Below are 25,714 nucleotides of genomic sequence, written 5' to 3'. Positions count from 1 at the left end.
AAGCCCAAGTTGCGCTAAGTTGTTATACAGGATGTTCGGGCAGATCGTATTGAAAGCAGAGCTAAAGTCCAGGAAGAGGATCCTGGCGTAGGTGTTGGGTCTGTCCAGATGTTCCATAGTGTATGCCAGACTGATGTTGATGGCATCCTCTACGGACCTGTTTCCCCTGTATGCAAATTGAAGTGGGTCTAGGAGGGCGTTGGTGGAGTTTTTCAGATGGGTGAGGACTAGTTTTTCAAGGATCTTCATGACCGTTGAGGTAAGGGCCACGGGTCTGTAGTTGTTGAGATCCGTGACACCTGGTTTTTTGGGGAGTGGGATGATGGTGGACCTTTTGAGGCAGGAGGGTACTTTGCCAGCCGACAGGGAATTCTGAAAAATGGAGATCAGCACTGGGGCTAGCTGGCTAGTGCAGGATCTTAGGCACATGGATGACACGCCGTCTGGGCCAGAGGCTTTCCTAGGATTAAGTTTCCGGAGGTGCCTGAGTACGTCTGTCGCCTGGACCACAGCTGGTTCTGGGAGGGCATCACCAGTACTAGGAGGGGTGGGTATGGGGGGTGCCCAGTGGTTGGCCCTCAGATCTCCTACCAGGGTTGGTTGATGTTCGAACCTGCAGTAGAAATCGTTGAGTTTTTCTGCTAGCTCGAGGCTCGGGGGTGCATGTTGGGGAGAAGTTTTGAAATTTGTGGCTGCCCTAAGACCTTGCCAGACCTCCCGTGTGTTGTTTGAGCGTAGGCGGAGCCCCAGCTTGTTGGAGTAGTCCCTCTTTGCTGCGCTCAGTTCACGCTTGAGGGTGTATCTGGCTGCCTTGAATTCCTCTGGTGTCCCGGACTTGTGCGCTTCTTCCTTGATTTTTCGGAGCCGGCGTAACTTGCCGTTAAACCAGGGCTTGTTGTTGGGATAGGCCCTGAAGGTTTTTGTGGGGATGCACAGCTCCTCGCAGAAGCTGATGTAGGAGATGACGTTCTCTGTCCATTCCTCCAGGCAGGCTGTCTCGAGGGTGGCCCAGTCAGTGTAGTCAAAGCAGGCCTGCAGTTGTAGCTTAGCTTCTTCTGTCCACTTTCTCACAGTCCTGAGGACTGGCTTGGATGATTCAAGGTGCCTTCTGTAGGTTGGAATTAGATGGATTAGGCAGTGGTCAGAGTTGCCCAGAGGAGCCTGGCGAATAGGTTTATACGCCTTCTTGAGGACCGTGTAGCAATGGTCCAGGGTGTTCTGATTCCTGGTGGGGCAAGTAATGTGTTGTTTGTAGCGAGGCATCTCCGTGTGGAGGTTCGCGCTGTTGAAGTCCCCGCAGACGATGAAGAGGGAGTCCGGGAGGGATGTCCCCCACCTCGAGATGGTGTCGCTGATTGTACGCTGAGCGATCTTGGTGTTGGCACTGGGGGGGATATATACTCCTACAAGAACGTAGGAGGAGAATTCTCTTGGTGAATATTGAGGTTTGCAATTTATGAGTAGGAACTCAATGTCAGGGGAGCAGTGACTGTCCATGATGGATGTGTTTGTGCACCAGGTGGCCTTGATATAGAAGCAGATGCCACCCCCCCTCTGTTTTCCGGAGAGTGCGCTGTCACGGTCTGCGCGGAAGAGGTTGAAGCCGGGTAGTTGGAGGGAGTTGTCCGGGATGGTGTCGTTCAGCCACGTTTCAGTGAAGCAAAGGACTGGGGTGTTTGTGCCCATTGAACGATTGCGTCCTAGCAGTATGAGCAGTTCATCAAGCTTGTTTGGGAGGGAGCAGACGTTAGCCAGGAGAATGGCTGGGATGGGTGAACGCAGGCCCTTTCTTTTAAGCTTCACTTGGACTCCTGCTCTCTTTCCCCTGGGGCGGTATCTTCTGCTGGCCCACCTGGCCCTCCTGGTAAGTAGCCCGATGTGTGCCCAGACTGTGTCCCACAGGGATGCATGGGACTCTGCGCTGCAGGCCTCCCATAGCCGGAGTTCCTCTCTGGTGTGCGTGGTGATGCCCGTCGTGCTTGGGGAGTGCGGCGGCTTCAGAGCCATGGAGCTGCTATGGAATATGCAGGGGGCAGGTGCAGGTAACAGGCAGTAACAGTCAAGCAGTCACTCAGGCTACTTCCTTGCATTCCACCCAGCTGGTGCTGTGTTGTGCACTCTCCTCGGGCGGTTAGGCAGGCTAGAAGTGCGCTGACTAGTAGATAGAGTGGGGCGCCCCTTCACCTCTACTGCAGTGTAAGGTTGATTGACATGTTTCAGCGGTAACGACCGCCACTGAGGTGTGTTCATGTTGGATCCACATATCTCTGTGCGTTGTCGGTTTCTCTCTGGTTCCCTTTAGAAGAGAGGAACAGACAATGCACAGAGGTAGGTGGAACCAGCATGACCACACCTCGCTGCTTGCCTTAGGTTTGCCGTGGGTCAGGTATACTTTAGGAAATAATTGTCTTGTTCCCAGTATACTGTGATATTGAACATCACTCGCATGTTATTTGTAGAGTGTCTGATCACAATGATTATATGTCCTTTAGTATGTCACTTCTACTTTCATCTGTAAATATGTCTGAAAGAGGAGACTAGAAGGCTTCCTTATAACCAATATTAACCCCTACTCCCTCAGCAGTATTTTTACATATAGTGTACCTGAGAGGAATAGGACCATACCCAGTGCTAATGCACACAAGGCACCATACCCAGTGCTAATGCACACAAGGCACCATACCCAGTGCTAATGCACACAAGGCACCACACCCAGTGCTAATGCACACAAGGCACCACACCCAGTGCTAATGCACACAAGGCACCACACCCAGCGCACAAGGCACCACACCCAGTGCTAATGCACACAATGCACCACACCCAGTGCTAGTGCACACAATGCACCATAACCAGTGCTAGTGCACACAATGCACCACACCCAGTGCTAATGCACACAATGCACCACACCCAGTGCTAATGCACACAATGCACCATACCCAGTGCTAATGCACACAGTGCTAATGCACACAAGGCACCATACCCAGTGCTAATGCACACAAGGCACCATACCCAGTGCTAGTGCACACAAGGCACCATACCCAGTGCTAGTGCACACAAGGCACCATACCCAGTGCTAGTGCACACAAGGCACCATACCCAGTGCTAGTGCACACAAGGCACCATACCCAGTGCTAGTGCACACAAGGCACCATACCCAGTGCTAGTGCACACAATGCACCATACCCAGTGCTAATGCACACAATGCACCATACCCAGTGCTAATGCACACAATGCACCATACCCAGTGCTAATGCACACAATTCACCACACCCAGTGCTAATGCACACAATTCACCACACCCAGTGCTAATGCACACAATGCACCACACCCAGTGCTAATGCACACAATGCACCATACCCAGTGCTAATGCACACAAGGCACCATACCCAGTGCTAATGCACACAAGGCACCATACCCAGTGCTAGTGCACACAATGCACCATACCCAGTGCTAATGCACACAATGCACCATACCCAGTGCACACAAGGCACCATACCTAGTGCTAGTGCACACAAGGCACCATACCCAGTGCTAGTGCACACAGGGCAGCATTCCCAGTACTAATGCACACAAGGCACCATACCCAGTGCCAGTGCACACAAGGCACCATACCCAGTGCTAGTGCACACAATGCACCATACCCAGTGCTAATGCACACAATGCACCACACCCAGTGCTAATGCACACAATGCACCATAGCCAGTGCTAATGCACACAATGCACCTTACCCAGTGCTAATGCACACAATGCACCATACCCAGTGCTAATGCACACAAGGCACCATACCCAGTGCTAATGCACACAAGGCACCATACCCAGTGCTAGTGCACACAAGGCACCATACCCAGTGCTAGTGCACACAAGGCACCATACCCAGTGCTAGTGCACACAATGCACCACACTCAGTGCTAGTGCACACAATGCACCATACCCAGTGCTAATGCACACAATGCACCATACCCAGTGCTAATGCACTGAAACGATTGGTGTAGCACACAGACGTCTGATTATTGTGTGATCTGCAGAATCACCAATAATACAGACTCTATGCCCGATTATGCGGTGATCTGCAGTATCACCAATAGTGCAAGTATAGAAGGCTGAGAAACAGAGGTGTAAAGTGTTTGGTGCAACAGTAGATAAATAATAGACCTTACCAGTGGAGCTGGTAAAGTACTATCAGTCACAGGAGAAGTATAACAAAGTTTGGCTAAACCTTACCAGGGGAGCTGGTAAGGTACTATCAGTCACAGGAGCTGTATAACTGAAACTAAACCACACCAGAGGAGCTGGTGGGTATTATAATCAATAGAGCACCTCACCAGTGGCAAGGGCCCACTGGTGTGTAGAGAGGTCAGACAGGCAAGGTTTGGCAACTGAGAGGCGAATACAGTACAGAAACGTGAGGCAGAAGAATAGTGAGTTATCAGGCAGAGGTTCAGAAACTAAGGTTAGATAGGCAGAAGTACAGAATCGATGAGCAATAGCAAGGTCAGAGTATAGCCAGAATCATACACAGGTAATCAGTAATACAATATAACAATAGTCCTAGTCTTGTGTGAAATCCCTGGTTTCCTCCCAGATCAAAGCACAACGGATACTAGTCTAAGGTCTGAGCACTAACATGAGTGTATTCGCAACAGCAGACAAGCTGCAAATGACCAGTGAAGGCTTAAGAAGCCAAGGAGAGCTCACAGCCGCGCCCCTACCAATCACCATACCCAGTGCTAATGCACACAATGCCCCATACCCAGTGCTAATGCACACAATGCACCATACCCAGTGCTAATGCACACAAGGCACCATACCCGGTGCTAATGCACACAATGCACCATACCCAGTGCTAATGCACACTATGCACCATACCCAGTGCTAATGCACACAAGGCACCATACCCAGTGCCTTGTGTGCTCAAAATCAGTCTTATCACCCGAACGACAGTCTGTACACACGCCCGATTTGGCGTGCGGACGACTGAACGACGGGACGTTCAAACGACCCGTCGTTCGGAAAAATCTGACGTGTGTATGGGCCTTAACCCTGACTTGTGAGTATATTCATTTATATACCTCTCATTACCCTTTATTGTACATACTACACTATATTGGGCTCTCGGTGTTCCCTTTTTTTTTCATGTGTTACTGGTCACTTTAATAAAAGAGTGATCAGTTAATCACCTTTGCAATGGCCAAGAAAGGTATTTTACCAGACCTTTTATCCATTGTTAAAAAATAGAAGTAAAAACACAACAAAACTGAAAAGTTTTAAAATGTAATGAAATAAACTACTCATACCACTTTTGTTAAAAGCTTTATACAGTAGGTCTCCACTAATCGCTGACAGAAGGAAGGGGTTCATATCTGACCACTCCATAGCCATCAGATAGCGGGAATGTCCCAAAGGTGTAGTCATCATGCCTGGGAGTAAAAGGCATAGTGCTTTGAAAAGCGGGGAGGTTATGCCAGCCGCCTTGCAAAGCACCTTCCCTGACCCCCTCCATGCTCACAGACATAAGGTTCTGTTAAACAGAGCTGTGGGGTACCCTTACACTCACAAGGTCTTGTTACTGGGCCCTATGTCTTGGCATGGGAGCTTGTGTAAATGACTCTTATTATTTTTCTTTTGAAACTGAAAATAGTTTTTGTCAGTGCTGGACATGCTGTGCCAGCTGCTACATGTCAGAGAACTTTCACATAAGGGCAGTGAATCAAGCATTCAGTAAATCAATACTGGGCACTGAGTATCACATTCTTGCTTACATTTATGCATGCATCAGGCCTTTGGTAACACTCTATCCACTGCCTCTAGAGACACATAGCACCACTCATCTGTCCCTCTATTGCCTGCTTCTGACACATGGCGCTCCTCTACCCTTTGATTCTGATATATGGTGCCACTTTGCCCTCTGCTTCTAATACAAAGAGCCACTTTATCTTCTGATTGTAGACATATGGTGCCACTCTGTCTTCTGCTTCTAGAAGCATGATGTCACTTTGCCCTCTGTATACACATAGTGCCACTCTGCTCTCTGCTTGTAGACACATGGTACCACTCTGTCCTCTATTTTTGGACACATGGTACCTCCCTATCCTCTGTTTGTGGACACATGGTGCCACTCTGTCTTCTGTTTGTGGACACATGGTGCCACTCTGTCTTCTGTTTGTGGACACATGGTACCACTCTGTCCTCTGTTTGTGGACACATGGTACCTCCCTGTCCTCTGTTTGTGGACACATGGTACCACTCTGTCCTCTGTTTGTGGACACATGGTACCACTCTGTCCTCTGTGGACACATGGTACCACTCTGTCCTCTGTGGACACATGGTACCACTCTGTCCTCTGTGGACACATGGTACAACTCTGTCCTCTGTGGACACATGGTACAACTCTGTCCTCTGTGGACACATGGTACCACTCTGTCCTCTGTGGACACATGGTACCTCCCTGTCCTCTGTGGACACATGGTACCTCCCTGTCCTCTGTGGATAGATGGTACCACTCTGTTCTCTGTTTGTGGACACAGGGTGCCACTCTGTCCTCTGTGGACACATGGTACCACTCTGTCCTCTGTTTGTGGACACGTGGTACCACTCGGTTGGTTGTTTGTGGACACATGGTACCACTCTATCCTCTGTTTGTGGACACATGGTACCACTCTGACCTCTGTTTGTGGACACATGGTACCACTCTGCCCTCTGTTTGTAGACACATGGTACTTTACTTGTCAAACGGTGTCATTTGTCTGGCTGGAGTGCACTGAAGCAAACTTAAAATAACATTACAAAAGTTTTATTTTATTTTTTTTTCTATTTCAGAATAAGATTCAGAAATATAACACAGCATCTAATTACTTAAGAAATGCAAAATGTCTACCTATTCTCTCTTCACCTTTTCCGACAGTCTGACGCTTACTTTTTATTTAGGAACACTAGTTATATCACATATTATATCAAAGAGGGAGTGGCAATGCATTGCATTGTGACAGCTCATAGATTTATATTTAAAAACTGCCAGCTGCAGACACTAAACACTTTTCTTCCAGTACCTTGGCAACTTATAATATAATTGGTCTGGTTAAACAAACAGGTCAATATTACTGGAGTGGAAAACTTGTTTCATAAGCAATAAAACACTTTAAGTATGTGTTGTTTTTATTATTATTATAAAAGTATAGGTTGCATTGAAATCATCAGAGCCAAGTATAGTGCATCTCAGTGATGGCTACCAAAATACATTTACAGACGGCTGGCACTGCAGTCTCTTGCATTTACATCAATGTTTTATACTCTTTTTGCAAAGTGCATGAACAGATGTGCAACTCAGAGGATTGTACATGACTTCTTCATAGGGATCTAGAGAGGAACCTAATTGTCCCTAATCCTCTGCGTAAAATAGGTTAGTGCAAATCCTCTTTCCACATAGAGAGGGGGATTAGTCAGCATCACCAGCAATAAAACCACTAGTTTATCAGATCTGGGCTAGACAGGTAACAACAAGCTAAAATAGCAAGCCCGAAGTGGACTGTAGACTCAATTAACAGTATTGATATTCTAAATTTAAATCTAGATATAAACATTTATCCATTGTGGTTATGGAGAACATCCTGCTTACACAGCAATTTCAGATTATGAAAGCACAGTATTAAGAGGAAGTGACTTTTTATACAAATATATTATAGAACGACATTAATATATTATACTCTGACATCAATCTGGGCCTGTGACAAAGTTGGCAGCATTCTAATTCCAGAAACTGTCTTGCATATTACACATTTGTATATTACCAGAAAAAAATGATGTATATTTATTTGATTAAAATGGATCTCTAGCCATGTTTAGGTTTTTTAGTGGTGGAAAGTTAAAATGATCTGTATTTCAAGCATAGATCTTATGTGCCATGCTGTGATAATAGTTACAGCGACAAACCTCATTTGACCTCTTCATCAAGGCATAGTGAGCCTTATGCTGGGTACACACTATGAGATTTTATGGTCGATTTACTGTCAGATCGATTATTACCAACCTGTCCGATTTGCTTTCCGATCGATTTCCGATTAAGCTCCTGGGCGATACAATAATATCGCCAGGGGGCGGCGCAGCACTTTTTTTTTTTTAAATCATGTAGCTAGCCTAGCGCTAGCTACCTGATAGTAGCCGCTGTGCAGCGGCATCCCCCCCACCACTTCCGATGGCCTCCGGCGATCAGAGCAAACAGGAAATCCCGTTCAGAACGGGATTTCCTGTTTGGCTTCCCCCGTCACCATGGTGACGATCGGGATGACATCATCGACGTCAACGACGTCGTGACGTCAGAGGGAATCCTGATCCACCCCTCAGCGCTGCCTGCCACTGATTGGCCAGGCTGCGCACGGGGTCTGGGGGTGGGTGGGCAGCGCAGCACGGCGGGTAGTGGCGAATCAGCATGAAGCGGCGGCGATCGGTATATACACGCAGCTAGCAAAATACTAGCTGCGTGTAACAAAAAAAAAATTATGCAAATTGGCCCACCAGGGCCTGAGAAATCCTCCACAGCAGCTTACCCCTAGCTCAGCTCGGGATTATCGCTCAGAGCGTTAAAGTTAACGAAAATCGATCGGAAAATGCTCGGAAAGCAAAATCGGACATGTTGGAAATAATCGATCTGACAGTAATTCGACCATAAAATCTCATAGTGTGTTCCCGGCATTAAAGGGAACCCAAACTGAGAAGGATGTGGATTTTTCCTTTTAAAATAATACCAGTTGCCTGAATCTCCTGCTAATCCTGTGTCTCTAATGCTGGGAATACACGGCTTGATTTTGAGCCATTAAGATGGCTCGATAAATAATTTCCGACATGTCCGATCTCCCGCCCCATCGTTTTGCCACTCGATTCCCAGATTGAAGAGAATGGAAAAAGATAAGAAAAATTAGCTAAAGATAAGAGAATTGACTGTGGAATCGAGCGGCGAATCAATCAAGCGGGAGAATCGAGCAGCAAAATTGAGCTGCGTATGCCCAGCATAATACTTTTAGCCACAGCCCCTGAACAAGCATGCAGATCAGGTGCTCTGACTGAAGTCAGACTGGATTAGCCAGGAAACTGGTAGTGCTAAAAAGGTGAGGTTCCATTTAAGCTGATTCATGCCTTGATGAAGGAGTCCTGTGAGGCTCCAAAAATATCATCATGTAAATATTATCACAGCATGCAGAATAAAGTGTCTGCTCGTGTGTATGTGCTGACCTTGATATGAATATTTCTATTAGCTAGCATGACTTCATCCACAGTGAGTAACTGCACCTCATACTTCCAGAACATTACATCTAGATCACAGGTGGCGCACTCCAGTCCTTGATGACCAGATCCATGCCAGTGTTTAGGATGGAAAGAGAAATGGAGAGATGTGTTCTACTTGATAAACCACACCTTTCCTGATTCAGTCCCATCAATTAATTTGAGCTGTGCCAAAATGTGTGAGGACCTCGGCCCTGAGAACTGGAGCTAGACATCCCTGATCTAGTCTGCGTGGTCCAGTGCACCGCACACCCTATCAATAGTAATACATACAGTACTTGAGGGAGCTCAATGTAAAACACAACGGTGCTAGTAGTTTCTTAGTTACACTGCTGTAATGCCAACACAGATCTAGCAAAAGATTTGTGCCTGGAATGGGGCTTTAAAGAGGACCTAGGATGTACTTTTTAATGACTTTAATGTGAAGCTCTTTTAGAGCACTACTAGAATCGGCAGGTGCTAGGGGCAGAAACTCACCCATTTACCCGCATCATTTGGAAACTCCCTTTCCCCAATGGCAAAACCACTGTAGCTATTTTTGTTCAAAGTGTTTGTTCAGAAGCTCTGTGGCCACCCCACCTATGTTGCTGTGGCCCGTCCTAGCTCGTCAGCCACCTATTAGTTGAACTGGGGGTGGGCTGAGGCAATCTGAGGTGGCCACAGAGTTTCAGTTTTGCCCGGGAAAGGGGGGTGGGGGGTTGTCAGAGTTCCAAAACAATATGGGATTACTGGCGAGAGGGTGAATTACTGCCCCGACACCTGCCCATTCTAGCAGAGCTGTAAAAGAAATCTACATTACAGTGATTTAAAATGACAACCTTGGTAGTTTTTAATTGTCACTAATCCTCACCTGCTATGACTAAAACTGAACACAACATCTAAAATTGCACTATATATATATATATATATATATATATATATATATATATATATATATATATATATATATAGAGAGAGAGAGAGAGAGAGAGAGAGAGAGAGAGAGAGAGAGAGAGAGAGAGAGAGAGAGAGAGAGAGAGAGAGAGAGAGAGAGAGAGAGAGAGAGAGAGAGAGAGAGAGAGAGAGAGAGAGAGAGAGAGAGAGAGAGAGAGAGAGAGAGAGAGAGAGAGAGAGAGAGAGAGAGAGGAGAGAGAGAGAGAGAGAGAGAGAGAGATATTACTGGAAAAGGCAATAACTGTAGCACTGATATAATTTTTGTATGTAATGTATTAATAATATCCTGTCCAAGATCAACATGGATTGTTGTCTGTTTAGAATAAAATAACACATTAAGCCATGCCCATTATGCTGCTGGCAAATTAGATGGTTTATATTTTAAACATTCAACAGTACCCTGGGCACAAATGAATAGTAGCTGTAGTCATGTGACTGTTGTGCCTAAACAAGCTGGCATGTGCTGCCCTTTGCAGTCAGCTTCCCTTTGTCTTCATGGCTGGAGAACAATTGTTGTAACCGGCACCAAGCACACAACTCAGTTCAGTAGCCTGGCACAGCATCTGAGAAATGAGGTCTGCTGTGTGATTGCTGCGCTGGCTTCACTCTGGCCTCCTTCCCTATTGTGTTAATGTTCCTGCCTCACCCTCCAGCTTGTCTTTCTGGCTAGAAACTGTGATGGATAACCACATTTTCACACTTGCGTATTATACTGTCTTCCGAATTTGACTGCCTCCTGTTTAAAGGATATTTATCCGCCTTTAGAAATTTACATATTGTTGGAAATTTGAGAGCCTTGGCTTTCATTTGCACTATGCTCCATGTCGTTGCGATGCACGGTTCCTGAGTTAGGGGGTGTAGAATGAGAGGTGTCTACTCCTTTTAAAGTGAAATTCCCAGCTTTACTGGAGTCATTGAGCCCGTTGTCCTCCTGCCCGCTTGGCGCTCGCTTCTTCGCTTTGCTCAGACAACTTTTTATTCTAACACTATGCCCACTTGGGTAGTGCACATTGACCCTCATCCGCTTTTCAGGCTGGAAACTGGGGCTGCCAGGTTAGTGCTGCTGCCAGCCACATGCAGTGGACACTCCTTGTTCAACACCCCCTCATTCAGAACCAACATGGGGCATACTGCAAAGGAAAGAAAAGATTCTCGGCTCTACAACAATATGAACATAGATTTCCAAAGGGAAGTAACTATCTTTTAACCAAGGGCAGTTAAATTTGGTAGATGGTATAATACATAAGTACCCCCCCGCCCCAAAAAAACAAACAAAAAAAAACCGATAAAAACATTTAAGTGAACTGTTGACATTTAAAGGGACTCCGAGCAGTGCAGAAACTATGGAAAGATGCATATCATTTTAAAGCTTTCTTTCTCCTCTTTCCAATGATATATAAACCGCCGCCCTGCGCCCTTTAGTTTTCGCTATTTTTGCGATTGAAATTCCAGCGGCTGCGATTTCAATCGCGAAAATAGAGAAAACTAAAAGGCGTAGGGCAACGATTTAGGTGTCGCCAGAAAGAGGAGAAAGAGAGCTTTAAAATGATATCCATCTTTCTGTAAATACATTGTATTACACAGGGCGACTTTTTCCTAAAGTCAGCAGCTCCATTCTGCTGAATGGAGCTGCTGACACTGGGGAAAGTGTCGTCCTGTGTAATACAAATAACTATGGAAAGATGGATATCATTTTAAAGCTCTCTTTCTGCTCTTTCTTGACACCTAAATCGTCGCCCTACGCCTTTTAGTTTTCTCTATCTTCGCGATCGAAATCGCGGCCGCGGCAATTTCAATCGCGGAAATAGCGAAAACTAAAAGGCATAGGGCGGTGATTTATATATCATTGGAAAGAGGGGAAAGAGAGTTTTAAAATGATATACATCTTTCCATAGTTTCTGCACTGCTCGGAGACCCTTTAAGTAGAATGACTAGTTCCACTGTACGTAAAGCATTAAGTGAGCAGCCTCAATGTGAAACTATATATATATAGTCTAGAGTCTAGAGAGGGATTGTGAAATGTGAATGTCTGTTGAGGAAAGTTCCTCTTGTAATTTCCTGCTATTGCGCATACTGTTGCTAGTCTTTCCTAATAGAACATATCATTCTCTAAGGGCTAAGGGCTTGTTTCCACCCAATGTACAGTTCTTCATTTTCATATGCTGAAAATCGACATGTTAGTGAAAATCTATGGGTGTTTCTATGAAATGCAAATTTGTATTTTACTGTGGGGAAAAGAACTGGCGGCCTGCTGCATTTTTCTACATGCCACATCTAATAGGCACCCAAATCACAAATAATGATTTTCAATGGGGACCAGAGAGAAGACTGGAGCTGTGGCGGGGGACAGACGTGAACTCTAGGGGCTGGAAGGAGACCCAGGTAAGTAAAGCTAGTTTTTTTTATTTGCCTTGGATATCCTTTGGCCCATACTCATGTGGGCATCTTTCCAGTATCTCTGTCACCCAAGGGATTGCGTACCAATCCCTGCTGGATGGTGTTGTACAGACGCATCATTAGCCCTTGGCTTGTGGCACATGTGTCTATGGAGGGGGGCAGAGGGATGACAAGTGACGCAGGATGGAGCTGTTTCTGGCAGGGAGCGAGAAGAACAATGCTGTCATGGGGTGCTTGGGCATTGCTAAAGAGCCGACATGCCAGGTCTTTAGCGATTTTCGTGCACCCGTTGTGCACGTGCTGGTCTGATGCCCTATTCTCAGGCATGGCAGTTATCATCTGCTACGGGCGAGTTCCGACCACTGTGGTTATGTACAATAGCTTTACTGATTTGGATTAGTTCATCTCCTCATGAGGGATTGTCAGGGATTTCTTTATTTTCAAAAGCCAATACTGAGCGGCCATTACAGGCAGAATACTGTGCAAGCTAAGCTGTCTGATATCTTTGTGGAGATTCTTGCAAGGAAGTGCTTTTAAAAGAAAAAAGGAGTCCAGTTCCCTCATGATGAGAAAGACTTGTCCAAAACCTCTTGGTATCAGGTAAGAACCAGCAGATTGAAAACACTCACTGTAAGTAACAGCAACATAGAAATAAAGTCACTTACAGCGCATTTTACTCTGGAACCAGTGTACATCTTATACATGTATGTACACATGTACTTTTAATCTGGCAGAGTCAGGTATCAGTGGGATAGGCACGTGTGTGTGTGTGTGTGTGTGTGTGTGTGTGTGTGTGTGTGTGTGTGTGTGTGTGTGTGTGTGTGTGTGTGTGTGTGTGGCAGGTGGTTAGTGGTAGGCATTGGGAGGAATTAGTGTCAGGCACAAGGGAGGATAGTGTTAGGCATGAGGAGAAAAGTTAGTGTGAAAATAGGGTGCCAAGTAAATCAATAGTAAAATATTGGTTACTAGTAAAAAGGCCCGCCAGTTAAAAAACAGGCGCTAGGTCACAGCCGCTACCCCCCACAATGTGCGCACATACGTGTCCCACTTGCTCGTTCCCCACCACTGTCTGAAGAATATGCACACAGGGAGCTGCTTGCTTGGCAGTAGGAAAAAGCTGTTATTTCCCACAATGCAATGAGAACCACTGTGAACCACACACAGCAAACTGTCAGATCCGGCCCTGTGTCCTAACTGCCCTGGCTGCGCACATGCTCAGTACAAAAAAGCCAGGGACACACAACCATTCAGTTGATGATTTAGGGACACTTGCATTTTATTGTATAGGATTTTACATTAACGATATTTTCACTATCGGCATTTCTTGGTGCCCAGTTTACCAAGCGACGCATTAATATGTACTGTTTTATAATAAAAGATTACACTAGAATTTTGCAGGTGAAAGAATATCACTATTTGCATATTACAATTGCCAGTGTATACAATTCCCAAGGCACTATCACACTAAACATAATGTACAGGCTCTTTTCTATCCCTGTACTGCATACCTTATATCCATTTCATGGTTTATGTCAATACAGGTATAATTACTAGCCTGGCATTAGCATGAGGCCCAGGAGTGAATCATTTACATGTATGATAAATCATCTCTAGTTGTTCATACATGCTTGTTAATCACCTGCTTCGAGTGAGAATTCGGCATATGAATGAGACTGATCCCATTGCTGCCTCTATGTAGTATAAACCAATCAAGTATCATCAAGAGGTCAAGTCTCATGTTCCCAAGTAATAATGTTTTGGAAAATTCTACATTTATGAATATCTTTTCTACTGCTGCACTCATGGTTAAGCAAGCCTTTGTGCCACTAAGATTGTGTCTTATTCAAAAACAATTAAAAGAAGAGATACTGTACAATCACTATGATATCCAGTCATAACCACAGAAGAATAGTATACTGTGTGAATGGGGGTTACCATGACAACAGAGAAAAGTAGTATGGCTAGTGGGGAAATGAAAGGGAGTCTTGTCTCTACCCAGGAGAGCTGGGAAACAATTAATAATTAATATGTTTCTACATTTGTACAGGAAATCTATTTTTAGCATATAAATAGGGTAGTCCATTTTTACACATTACAGTACAGCTAGAATATTCCAATCTCCAGTGTGACAAAATGAAATAACAAAGTTCAAACAACATATGAGTACACAAGCAGGTCTATCATCTGTTATCCTATTTATTTCTGAGGAGCTGAGATTTGCATCACCCACAGTACTAGAGTAAAAGGGCAGAAGTATAGCTGAAAAAGATTGGGGCAATTTATACATGTCTGCATGTTAGGTAGGCACCACTGTCTACCATATACTCAAAATTAGCCCTTAGAAATGACAGTGTGCAGTGATACTCAGTATCCAACAATGTCCTATCACACTTTATAGTTCATTAAAGGAATACTGCAGGGGGGGTAGGAGGAAAATGAGTTGAACTTACACGCGGCTTCTAATGGTCCCCCGCAGACATCCTGTGCCCCCCCAGCCATTCACCGATGCTCCGGCCCCGCCTGGCACAGACCATACTGGGCCTGCGCAGTACGCTCCTGGTGACATCAGCAGGAGTGAGGACATGGTAACGCAGGCGCAGTGGTTTTTTAGACTTTAACGTCTGAAATTCCAGAAGTGAACCGGAGGCGGGGCCGGAGCATCGGTGAGTGGCTGCACGGGGACAGGACGTCTGTGGAGGACCATTAGAAGCCCCAGGTAAGTTTAATTCTTTTTTCCCCGATCCCCCTACAGTATTCCTTTAAACCTCAATTTCACAAATGTTTCTACATAACTCATCTCCACAGCCCTCCCCAACGCAGTAGATGCTAAACCCCTAATATCTACAGATGGAGGTCTCCAACTTTGGAGGCAATGTGATCTCACAATCTAAGGAGGCAGCCATGATCCTCAGAGCCACTTCAAACCCCATCAAACTGCAGTGACTCTGCTACCCTCTGCACTGCATCTCGGAAATCCCTGCACCAATCTGACATCACTGAGTAACACCCTCCCATCCCAATATGTCATATGAGTAACCACACCTCTTGGATGGTGTGGCTGTAACAACCACTCCCCGTTAGCTGGCAGTGAAGAGAGGAGGTGAGAGGTGTAAGCACAGTGTGCCCTTCCAGAGTTCCCCTGGGGGACTAGACTACATAACAGCATATCAGCCAATGGAAAAATACAGAAACTCCGGCTTTAAAGGACCACTCCAGCAAAAAAATGTAAGCAGTTAAAATCTGACAGAACAGACAGGTTTTGGACAAGTCTATCTCTTCATGGAGGATTCTCAATGTTTTCTTTGTTTTCAAAAGCATTTCCTGAACAGCAGTTGCAAGGTCTAACTGACAAAATACTGTGCAAGTGAGTAAAGAGGCTGGCTGGTATCTTACTATTTTGGCTTTTAAACTTCCATTCAGGAAATGCTTTTAAAAACAAAGAAAACCTTGAGAATCCCTCATGAGAAGATGGACTAGTCCAAAACCGGTTGGTGCTTTCGTATTTTACCTGCTTACTTTTTTGCTGGAGAAGTTCTTTAGGCCGGCCACTAATGGCTTCACATAACTGATTCATTTTCTGGAATCTATGCACATTTTCAGTCAATAACTTTTAGTTTTAAGCAACAGATCATGTAATTCTGTTTTTGGGACTGATGGAAACTGTAGCTCAATAGAGAAAATGGATAAGCAGAGCATGTATGGCTTTTTAGGACATTGAACTGTAGAAAACCATGCTGATTCCACCATTAACACTCCTCTCTTGGTACTTCAGTCAACAAGTATCCCTCATTGCCCATATCCTCACTTCCCTGTAAATGGCAGGCTCTATTCTAATTACCCAGCATGCTAAAAGTTGATATCTGATTGGCTTCCGTGCAGTTTCTATTTGCTTATTTCCTAATGTCCACAGGAAACAGTTATAGAAGTTTTATAAATAGAGCCTAGACAAGTAAAACATGTCTTGTCGGTTCTCCGTTTTAAGCAGAAACAGAAACATGCACAGCAGGTAAGCTTCCTGTATAAGAGGCAGATTTATTAAAAAAAACAAAAACCAGAGGCAATACTAGAGCAGTTGCCTAAAGTAAGCAAACATTCACAGAGCTAATTAGCCTTGGCTAATAACTGGGAGGGTGTTGCTATATTCAATATCCAGCAATGTATAGCTATAGGAAGTGTGTCTGATTCTGAAACCAGGAAAATTACCATAAAAATGGGTATCCTAAATAATTTACTGCATTCTACTTTACCTGACTACAGTGCCTCTTTATAGGACAACAGTACTTTTAAATGAGACCTGAAGTGAGAGGAAAACAGAGGCTGCCATCTTCATCCCCTTATGTACACACCATGCAATTTATCACCAGATAGATGGTCCAATAGATGATTTCCAACAGGTCCGGTCTGATTAATGATGTTTTTTCCTGATCGTTTTTCCAATCACTTCTATACAAAATTGATCGGAAGTGTCTTGGAAGCATGGTGAAATCAATGTGTCCCAAATGATTGGAAATTAATTTGGACCTGTCAGGAAATGATCTATTGGAGCATCTATATGGAAAAAGCATGGTGTGTACCAAGCATTATAAACAATGCCAGCTGCCTGGCTGCTTTCCTGAGCTTTTAGCTTTAGTTATTTTTGAGTCTCACACCTGCAACAAGCATTAAACCAGAGGAGTCATACCAGAGTCAAAGCATCTGATTTGCATGCTCATTCTTTGAATCAAGATGGCAGCCTCTGTATTCCTCTCACTCCAGGTTCCCTTTAAATCTGAATCTCACAGAATAGCCCCTACTCTTGCCAACATGAAGCATATTCTACCTTTTACCCACTATTCCTTGATTTTTCTAGAATTACAGTTTGGCATCTGTAAACCTACCTGATCTCATCATGTATAATCTAGAAAAGCACAAACCCTAAACTACAGTCCTACAGCAGCAGGAGGTTAATGTTTAGGTATACAAAGTATACACATGACCTTGAAGACACACACTCACACATACAGCGTACATGTAATAAAGACGCCTGGAAAAAAGGGCGCAGGAGATTGCCGGTAGTAGAATATCAGTACATGCTATTCTACTACTTTTTTCAATAGTAAAATATTGGTAATATTTAAACATATTTTACCATGATCTAACCTAACCCTACTTTCACACCGAGCCCTCCTTCTACTGATGCCTAACCCAAATACCCTCCGGTGGTAACTAACCCTAATACCCCCCAGGGGGTGCCTAAACCTAGCAACCTCCTCGTGGTGTCTTAACCAATCACCACTCCACTCAAAGACTGCTGCAAAACGATATTTAGTGGAAAGAAGTGCGAACATTATTAATAGCTCCAATCTCCAGAAACCCCAAATTCCATCTATTGCTGCTAATCACTGCTTTTATTATTGCAGCCTAAATGTAAATTTATCAAATATACTTTGTTTTTTAATCAAAATCCCTTATCTAAAACTAATGAGGGCCCTTTCCCCACCAAACCAAAAATGATGCCAAAAGGGGGTTACCAGGTCAGCATTATCATCATTTCGGTGTCCCAGTTTCCTGCTGTAAATCCTGGGAAGGGGCATGGCAATCGCATCACTCACCTTCTTCCTTCAGGAAGGAGGCGTGACTTTTACAATCACTGACCTACCACCTAACGTATCGGCCAGTGGGGAGAATGGCTGTGTCATGTGATAGTGACACAGCAGGGAACTCCTGTAAAGTGGGGCTAGCACTGGGAATTTTGGGATGCAGCATGAGGTGTATTGGAAGCGGGGTAAAATCGGTATGGCACAAATAGAGCTGAGATGGCACTGTGTGGTTTCAGGGATCATGGCTGTAAAGCCAGATGGTTAATTCGTGTTATCCGAAATTGTAGCACCCACATAGGTGAGTATGGAGGGGGAAGGGGTGAGTTGTTTTTTGGGGGGTACGATGTTAGGTTAGCAAAAGGGAAATGAAGGAGGGGTTATTTAGAAAAAGTAACTAATGGAATAGGATAATTTTATATTTTAAGGAGGGATTAGATGTCATGTGTCCCTCAAAAGTGCTTATTAAAAAATCTGCAATTGGAGAAAAGAACAAATTCAGAAAAGACAATAAAGAAAATAAGATGTCAGAACGTTGGCCAGTTACCAGTTCTACTCACTGGCTGTGGAATGACCTGATGTTAATGCTACCCACACACAGACAGACAGTGATACCTTACTGAGCTGACCTCCTAATGACTCCATTTACAATATGTGGTTACATTGTAGCCCAGCACTATAGTATCTTTTTTTGCTGTGGAAGGTCTGCATAAGCTGCACTCCAGTATCACAGATAGTTTACAATAAACCTCATTAAGGCACAAGAATACATTTCATTACAAGAGTATATAGTAGGAGAAACATTTTAAAGCCTGGAAATATGCTACAAAGACTTCAGTAATGCTTAAAATTGATAAAGAGGTTCTAGTTATTTCTTTCTTCACAGGACTAGATGCTGTTCTTTTAAACATTCACAAGTCTATCACCTAAAATGCTCTGCATTGAAAAGCCTATTCTGTTCTATAAAGAGGGAATAGGGCAGGGTGAGGGGGCCAACAATAGTACAAAAATAGCATTGCATGGTAGAGATCCAGTAAAACGAATAACTGATGACGTTGTCAGAGAACTCAGGGGACAAATAAACTCACTTGGAATTTTAACGCACTGGATGGCAAAAATGTAAAGGGTGTGTTGACCTTCAATTTGAGAATATGAAAGTTGCCATTTCTGATCTTATTCTAAATGTTGTTGGCACAGGAATCATGTAAATCCTTTGTCTTAAAAAAAAAATCTCCAGTGATTTCCAAGTTTAAATATGCCACTCCTCCCACAGCTAAAAGTAGTAACAGTCCCATAGAATAAACATTTGGATAAACACTTTTTCATGTTAAAGATAGTGGTGATGTATTATAAAGCCTACTGTTCTGATAAGCTGGATTACCAGGCATTGGCCACCATTGGCAGTCCAGACCACACCCTCTGCTATTAGGTACTTATCAGGGACACAGCGGAGAAAGAGTGGAGAAGAACAGAAGTCCAGCACTCACATGACTTATATCTTCATCAAAAAAATGTGTTTATGCTCATCTTATCTTTAGCATATTCCTACTACTAATTACATGAGGCTGGGGTCTGATTTATGTAATCTGTAAAAATTCCAGATACTCGTTTTAACCATTTTGGAGTTACTAACCCAGAACTAGCATGAGGATCCGGTGATTCCACTCCACTCTACTGAACTTGGCCTGACCTATCTGCAAGCTTATGCTCGGCATAGACGGTTCGTTTTTCTTTATCAATCGAGCCGCTGATGGCTCGATTGATAATTTCCGACAGGTCACCGCGCGGATCGATTCCCCGCTAGATACCCGCGGGCGGACAATAGCGGAAAACGAGCGGAAGATAAGGAAGCGTCCGCGGGGACGAGCGAGAATCGATCCAGGCGCGCACGGGGACGAGTGGGGACGCGGCGGGAGTCGATCCGGCGCCTAATCGAGCCGCAGAAACGAACCGTCTATGCCCAGCATTAGGTTAGATTTGGAACAATTCTAGATTGCAATGATCAGCTTGACAACGAGACAATCACCACCTTTTCAGAATGAGACCAACATTGGGAACTATCACATTTTCTCAGTACAGGTCCACTTTAAATTGCCTTAGGTCTAGTGTATATTGGCCTGGCTGCGTTTTGTGTTTCTCCTTTACATATTAACAGGCTTATGATACTTTGCAGAGTGGATTCCTGCCATTTAACACTTTCTATGTGCTAATAAGAATGGTTATACATTAAGTGTACAGACAACCACATGACAGTCTTGTGCTAGTAATGAGACCTGTCTGTGCTGAAAACACAGACGTCATCTATACTTAAGGATCCTACTGATTGCCCCCCATCTATAAAGCTACAATTCATTATAGATCTTCTGTAAATTATGAGCGGAGACCACACCTATTCTACGTTATGTAATAACAGATGAGTAACTAGATGACTAGTGTACCACATATCTGCCTCTAGGCAAACCTTTGGTATGTGCTACTCTTGAAACTGAAGAAATATTTATAATTTAGGCCTCTTACACAGTAAGACATTGCGTTTGATGCGACGTTAAGGTCGCATAACGTGCCCCTAATGCAACGCATTGAAAGACTATAACTTGGACGTTATTCAGCCCTGCGTTTGGTGCTCAGCTTTTGTCGCACAGTGATAGAACGAAAACGGTGCATGCGTAAAAAAAGAAAGAAAGAAGAAAACATTACTGAGCATGTGCAAACAGTCTAACGCAGCTAAAAACGTGTATAACACGCAGCATGCAGCACTTTCATTTAACCTGCAGCGTTAGACACCAACGCAACGTCTGCACTGTGAATAGCCCATTGATTTTTCATTGCTGTAAGTTATTGTGCGTTACATGTTGTTGTAACGTGCAACTTTAACGTCGCACTGTGAAAGAGCCCTAAAAGCACTTTGCATGTTCATGAAATTTCTGGTCTTTGTATAGGTAAACCTGAGTACTATAATTCAGAATAAGGTTTTATTGAAGGCTGAAGGGTGCCAAAGGTTGAGCAGGCCAAAGAATCTGAAGCATCTAAGACATTAACAGTGCTATAGAGAATGTGGTCCTCATATTCACTGAGATCTGTAGATGTTCACCTCAAATTATCAGTACACTCACACCTGATGATCATATTCACTGAGATCTGTAGATGTTCACCTCAAATTATCAGTACACTCACACCTGATGATCATATTCACTGAGATCTGTAGATGTTCACCTCAAATTATCAGTACACTCACACCTGATGATCATATTCACTGAGATCTGTAGATGTTCACCTCAAGGTATCAGTCCACTCACACACCTGGTGATCATATTCACTGAAACCTGTAAATGTTTACCTCAAAGTATCAGTCCACTCACAACTGATAATCATATTTATTGATATCTATAGAGGTAGACAGAATCTGCCACTGGTGCAGAGCGAACAAGCTGGTGCTCAATACCACCAAAACTGTGGAGATGGTCATTGACTTCAGAAGGCAGAGTACCAACCCCCGCCCAATTCTCATTGACGGGGTTGAAGTTGAAGTCGTTCCCAGCGTCTGACTCCTGGGCACAACCATATCTGATGACCTGAGCTGGAAGATGAACACCATCACAACCCAAAAGAAGGCCGAGCAGAGACTCTTCTTCCTGCGTCAATTAAAGAAGTTCGGCATGGCCCAAGAACTCCTTAAATCCTTCTACTCCGCCACCATAGAGTTTGTCCTCTGCACCTCGATACTCGTATGGTACGCTGGTGCCACCGCCAGCGACAGATACAAAATTCAGAGGGTCATCAGATCAGCTGAGAAAATAATTGGGAAACCCCTCCCCCCTCTGGAGCTCATCCAAAACTCTAGGATGTGCTCTAGAGCAGCAAAGATTGCCAATGACCCATCACACCCAGGTCATCGCTTCTTCCGACGGCTCCCATTGGGTCGGAGGATCCGGGCCATCCCCACCAAGACATCAAGGCACAGAGACACATTCTTTCCCACAGCGGTGAGACTCTTGAACTCCCTATAAATCCCATGGTGCTCCCCTCACACTCGTATTTAGCCGTAGCTACACATGGTGCAAGAGTGTTTATTGTACTGTGATCATTGTTTGCTTCTTGTTTGCTTCTTGTTACTGCCTCATGGTTTTCCTTGCATTGCATATTTCTGCTGTAACTTAATGTTTGTGCACTGTCTACGTTTATGTCTCTGCTGTAACTTATTTTTGTGAGCTGCCCTGTGATGCTAAAACTAATTCCAGGCATGACCCAGTTATGCTCGGCGAAATAAATGATTCTGATGTTCATCGCAAAGTATCAGTCCACTCACAACTAATGATCATATTCACTGAGATCTGTAGATGCTCACCTCAAAGCATCAGTACACTCACAACAGATTGTCGGATTTACTGAGATCTATAAATGTTCACCTCAAAGTATCTGTCCACTCACAACTGATGATCATATTCCCCGAGATCTGTAAATGTTCACCTCAAAGTATTAGTCCACTCACAACTGATGATCATATTTCATATTCACTGAGATCTGTAGATGTTCACCTTAAAGTAGCAGTCCACTCACAGCTGATGACAAGTTTTTCCTGAACTGTCCATGGGTGAGTAAACATACTGGCAGTGGTGTAGCTAGAGATTATGGGGCCCCATAGCAAAACTTTCATGGGGCCCTCAGATGTAGGCACCCATAAGCAATGCCACCTGCCCCTACCCCATGGATATAACTGGGCAATTTATATTCTCATTCAATCAACACTGTACATAGTTCCTGGGCACTGAGACAAAGGCAGAGGGTGGAGGAACACAAGAAAGTTAATGGTGCATACATTAAGTACCACCTAGGCCCCCTCTGCTCCAGGGCCCCATAGCAGCTGCTATGGCTGCTATGGCTATTGCTACGCCCTTGCATACTGGGATTTCATGTATTCCAGGGAGAGCTCACTGCTTGATTTCAGGAGTCTGATAACATGTTTGGCAACTACAAGGCTCCCTACTGGACTTAACATTTACATGAAGAATCCAGCAAGGAGATCTTGCCAACTCTGTCCATGAGTGATAAATCACATCAGGGGCTGAATGAGCAGGTTGATATGTGCCAACAAACATCAGGGCTGAACCATCCTAATTTGCTCAAACATAACTCACTACAGCTGGCTAAACACATATAAATTTTTACCAGCAGATTTGATCACTCTAATCGAATCTGCCAGTTATCTATGATGCAACGAGCCGCATTGATCATCATTTTTATCAATTTGCTGTAGAAGGGGTAAGTTTGAATCAGTTGGTCGTGGCAGGATAGCAGTGGTAGATCTATGGCCCATAGCGCTGCACTGTATAAAACAGTGCAGCATCGCAGTTTGATAGATTCTCAATAGAATTCATGTTGAAATCTATTGAAAATCTATGTGCAGCGTATGGGGGGGATTTGATCCCTCTCTGATCAGATTCAAATCAGAGTGCGATTGATCTGTTTGCGACATTGGGTGGCTTGATCACTTTCTGATCAGATTTATATCATAGAGGGATTGATCTGTTTGCAACATTAAGTGACTATCTATACATGTATTGCATAGAGTTGTTTCACTGATTAGAGTTTAGCGCAAATAAAAAGCAGACAACAAATAATAATCCTTATCAGCATATGTTATAGTTTTACTTCCATCAGTGCATACCTGGAACTTTGAATGGAATAAACAGTTAATCAACAGTTATGAAAGTCTGGACCAAAACATCCAGTGGTTCAAAAAGAAAAGCTATTCTAGTGAAAGCTTTGCCTCTCGGTTTAATACAAGTCATGAGACCGGTCTGGGCACCTTGTGAGGAATCACATTTTATAATGCATGCAACACAGAAGCTGACCAAATTCAAACACAAGACGGCATTGTTTGCAAGGAATGGGGAAGTTTGTAGAAGTCCTGATGAAGTCTGACAATGTAATTTGTTTCTCTGACTCACAGCTAAGTTACATTCTTACCAGGACACTGTGACAAATGCCACTGCATAAACACTGACACCACCTGTGCCTTATAATACAAAAAAAACCCAATAACAAATACACAACTGTCTAAAAGCTGTTCCAAAGCAAGTTATATTATCAAACAACATTACAACGTGCATAGACAACTTTCATTTTGTTCCTGTTGTCAAACAAAATAGCTCTGGGACTAGAATGTCTGAGCATTGCACATTTTTCTGCATGTTTATACATGTTAACTTTAGATTATATTCTTTATTGAACTGTGAAAGTTTGCACTCATATGAAAGGGGGTACCTAAGAACCAAATCACTTTTGAGTATTTCTAGGAATAAAATATTAAATAATAATATAGAAATAATTCACTTGCCACTATTTGTAACCACGAAAGTGGTCTGAGAGAGGATCTAGTATCTGTTCTGTACACACAGACGAAAATACTATTAGCAACACATAATATAGCCACATCAGTAAAAATATCAACAATGTGTACTAGAACACAGAATCTATTTTGTCTATGTGCTGATAAATCGCTTATTACACCTACTAGTGAACATGATCATGCCCCCATTCATAGCAAAGACATAAACATCAAAAAGTAAAGTAAACATGACATCCAAGACACAAATATCCACTTACATATCTAGTGATGAGTCTTCTTAGCAGGCTGCAATCCATGACTGCTGCCCTGACACCTCCTGTACCTCCTTCCTCCCTGCTATTCCTTACTTTCTACATCCATACACCGGCTCCATTCAATGCTTTCCCCAGTGGCTAGATATTACAGTCAAGGGTGGCCTCCTTTTAGAGCATGTAGATACAGATAACCATTGCTTTCCTGGCTCCCAACTGATGGAGAAGATTCACATGAGCTGTATTGGTTAACAAGTGCTGCACGTCGCTTATTACATAAATTGTTCTATTCCACTTTATGAATTGATCTGCGGCTACTGGACTTCCCTTGATGATATTCCCCTGGTCCGTATCTTTGGTTTTTCCTGGTCTAGGTCTGGCGGTGTCAATGGAATCATTCAGCCTGCTCACTCCTGAGGCTTAGCAACTAGATGCTTTGATGATCAGTTCCCTCTTCGCTTCTCCCTGCTCACACACATTCATACCCCTCCCACCAACCTCATGTAATAGTACCCCTCCCAGCTCCTGATACCTCCCTCTCCTAGCCTACCTTACCACCATGCCTTCTCTCTGATCCCTCCCTGCCAGTCATTCTTCAGCAGAAGGACTCCACCCTCTTTCTTTGCTTTCCTCCCCTCCTGTCTGTTCTTGTCACTGTATTCCACCCACCTTCCTTTTACTCAATACGCCCCCCTCGCTACCACCCTCCTTTCATCAATCTCTTCTAGTGTTGGCATCCTGGGCTATTTTTATCCATTCGGGCGACTGTTTACAGCTGGCTGCCTATTGTGACACTCGGCGGGTAGCGTAGAAGCCGGTGCTGCTTCTTCTGTATACTCTGGTGTAGCAGTATGACATAAGACGTCCGTACACAGAAGCGCTACAGCGGTGCACTGAGACGGGAAGACATCAAAGGCTGTCCTGTTGCTATTTTT

General features: G+C 44.1%; 1 protein-coding gene across 8 annotated transcripts in view; it reads right to left on the bottom strand.

The window, feature by feature from the left end:
- ATP11A (ATPase phospholipid transporting 11A) overlaps nucleotides 1–25,330 on the bottom strand; it is a 230,613-nt gene extending 205,283 nt beyond the window's left edge. For 7 of the 8 annotated variants that reach the window (XM_068268061.1, XM_068268060.1, XM_068268064.1 and 4 more), the window contains exon 1: nucleotides 24,786–25,330. In XM_068268061.1, the coding sequence (XP_068124162.1) occupies nucleotides 24,786–24,824 (39 nt within the window). In that variant the 5' untranslated portion in view covers nucleotides 24,825–25,330. The remainder of the gene's footprint in view (nucleotides 1–24,785) is intronic. The other variant, XM_068268062.1, reaches the window with a different exon arrangement.
- Between the last annotated feature and the right edge of the window lie 384 nt (nucleotides 25,331–25,714).

Source organism: Hyperolius riggenbachi, chromosome 2 (genome assembly GCF_040937935.1).
Source record: "Hyperolius riggenbachi isolate aHypRig1 chromosome 2, aHypRig1.pri, whole genome shotgun sequence".
In the NCBI taxonomy this organism is placed as follows: Eukaryota; Metazoa; Chordata; class Amphibia; order Anura; family Hyperoliidae; genus Hyperolius; species Hyperolius riggenbachi.
Note: the sequence above shows the minus strand (reverse complement) of the source record. Positions and strands in the feature narration are given on the sequence as shown.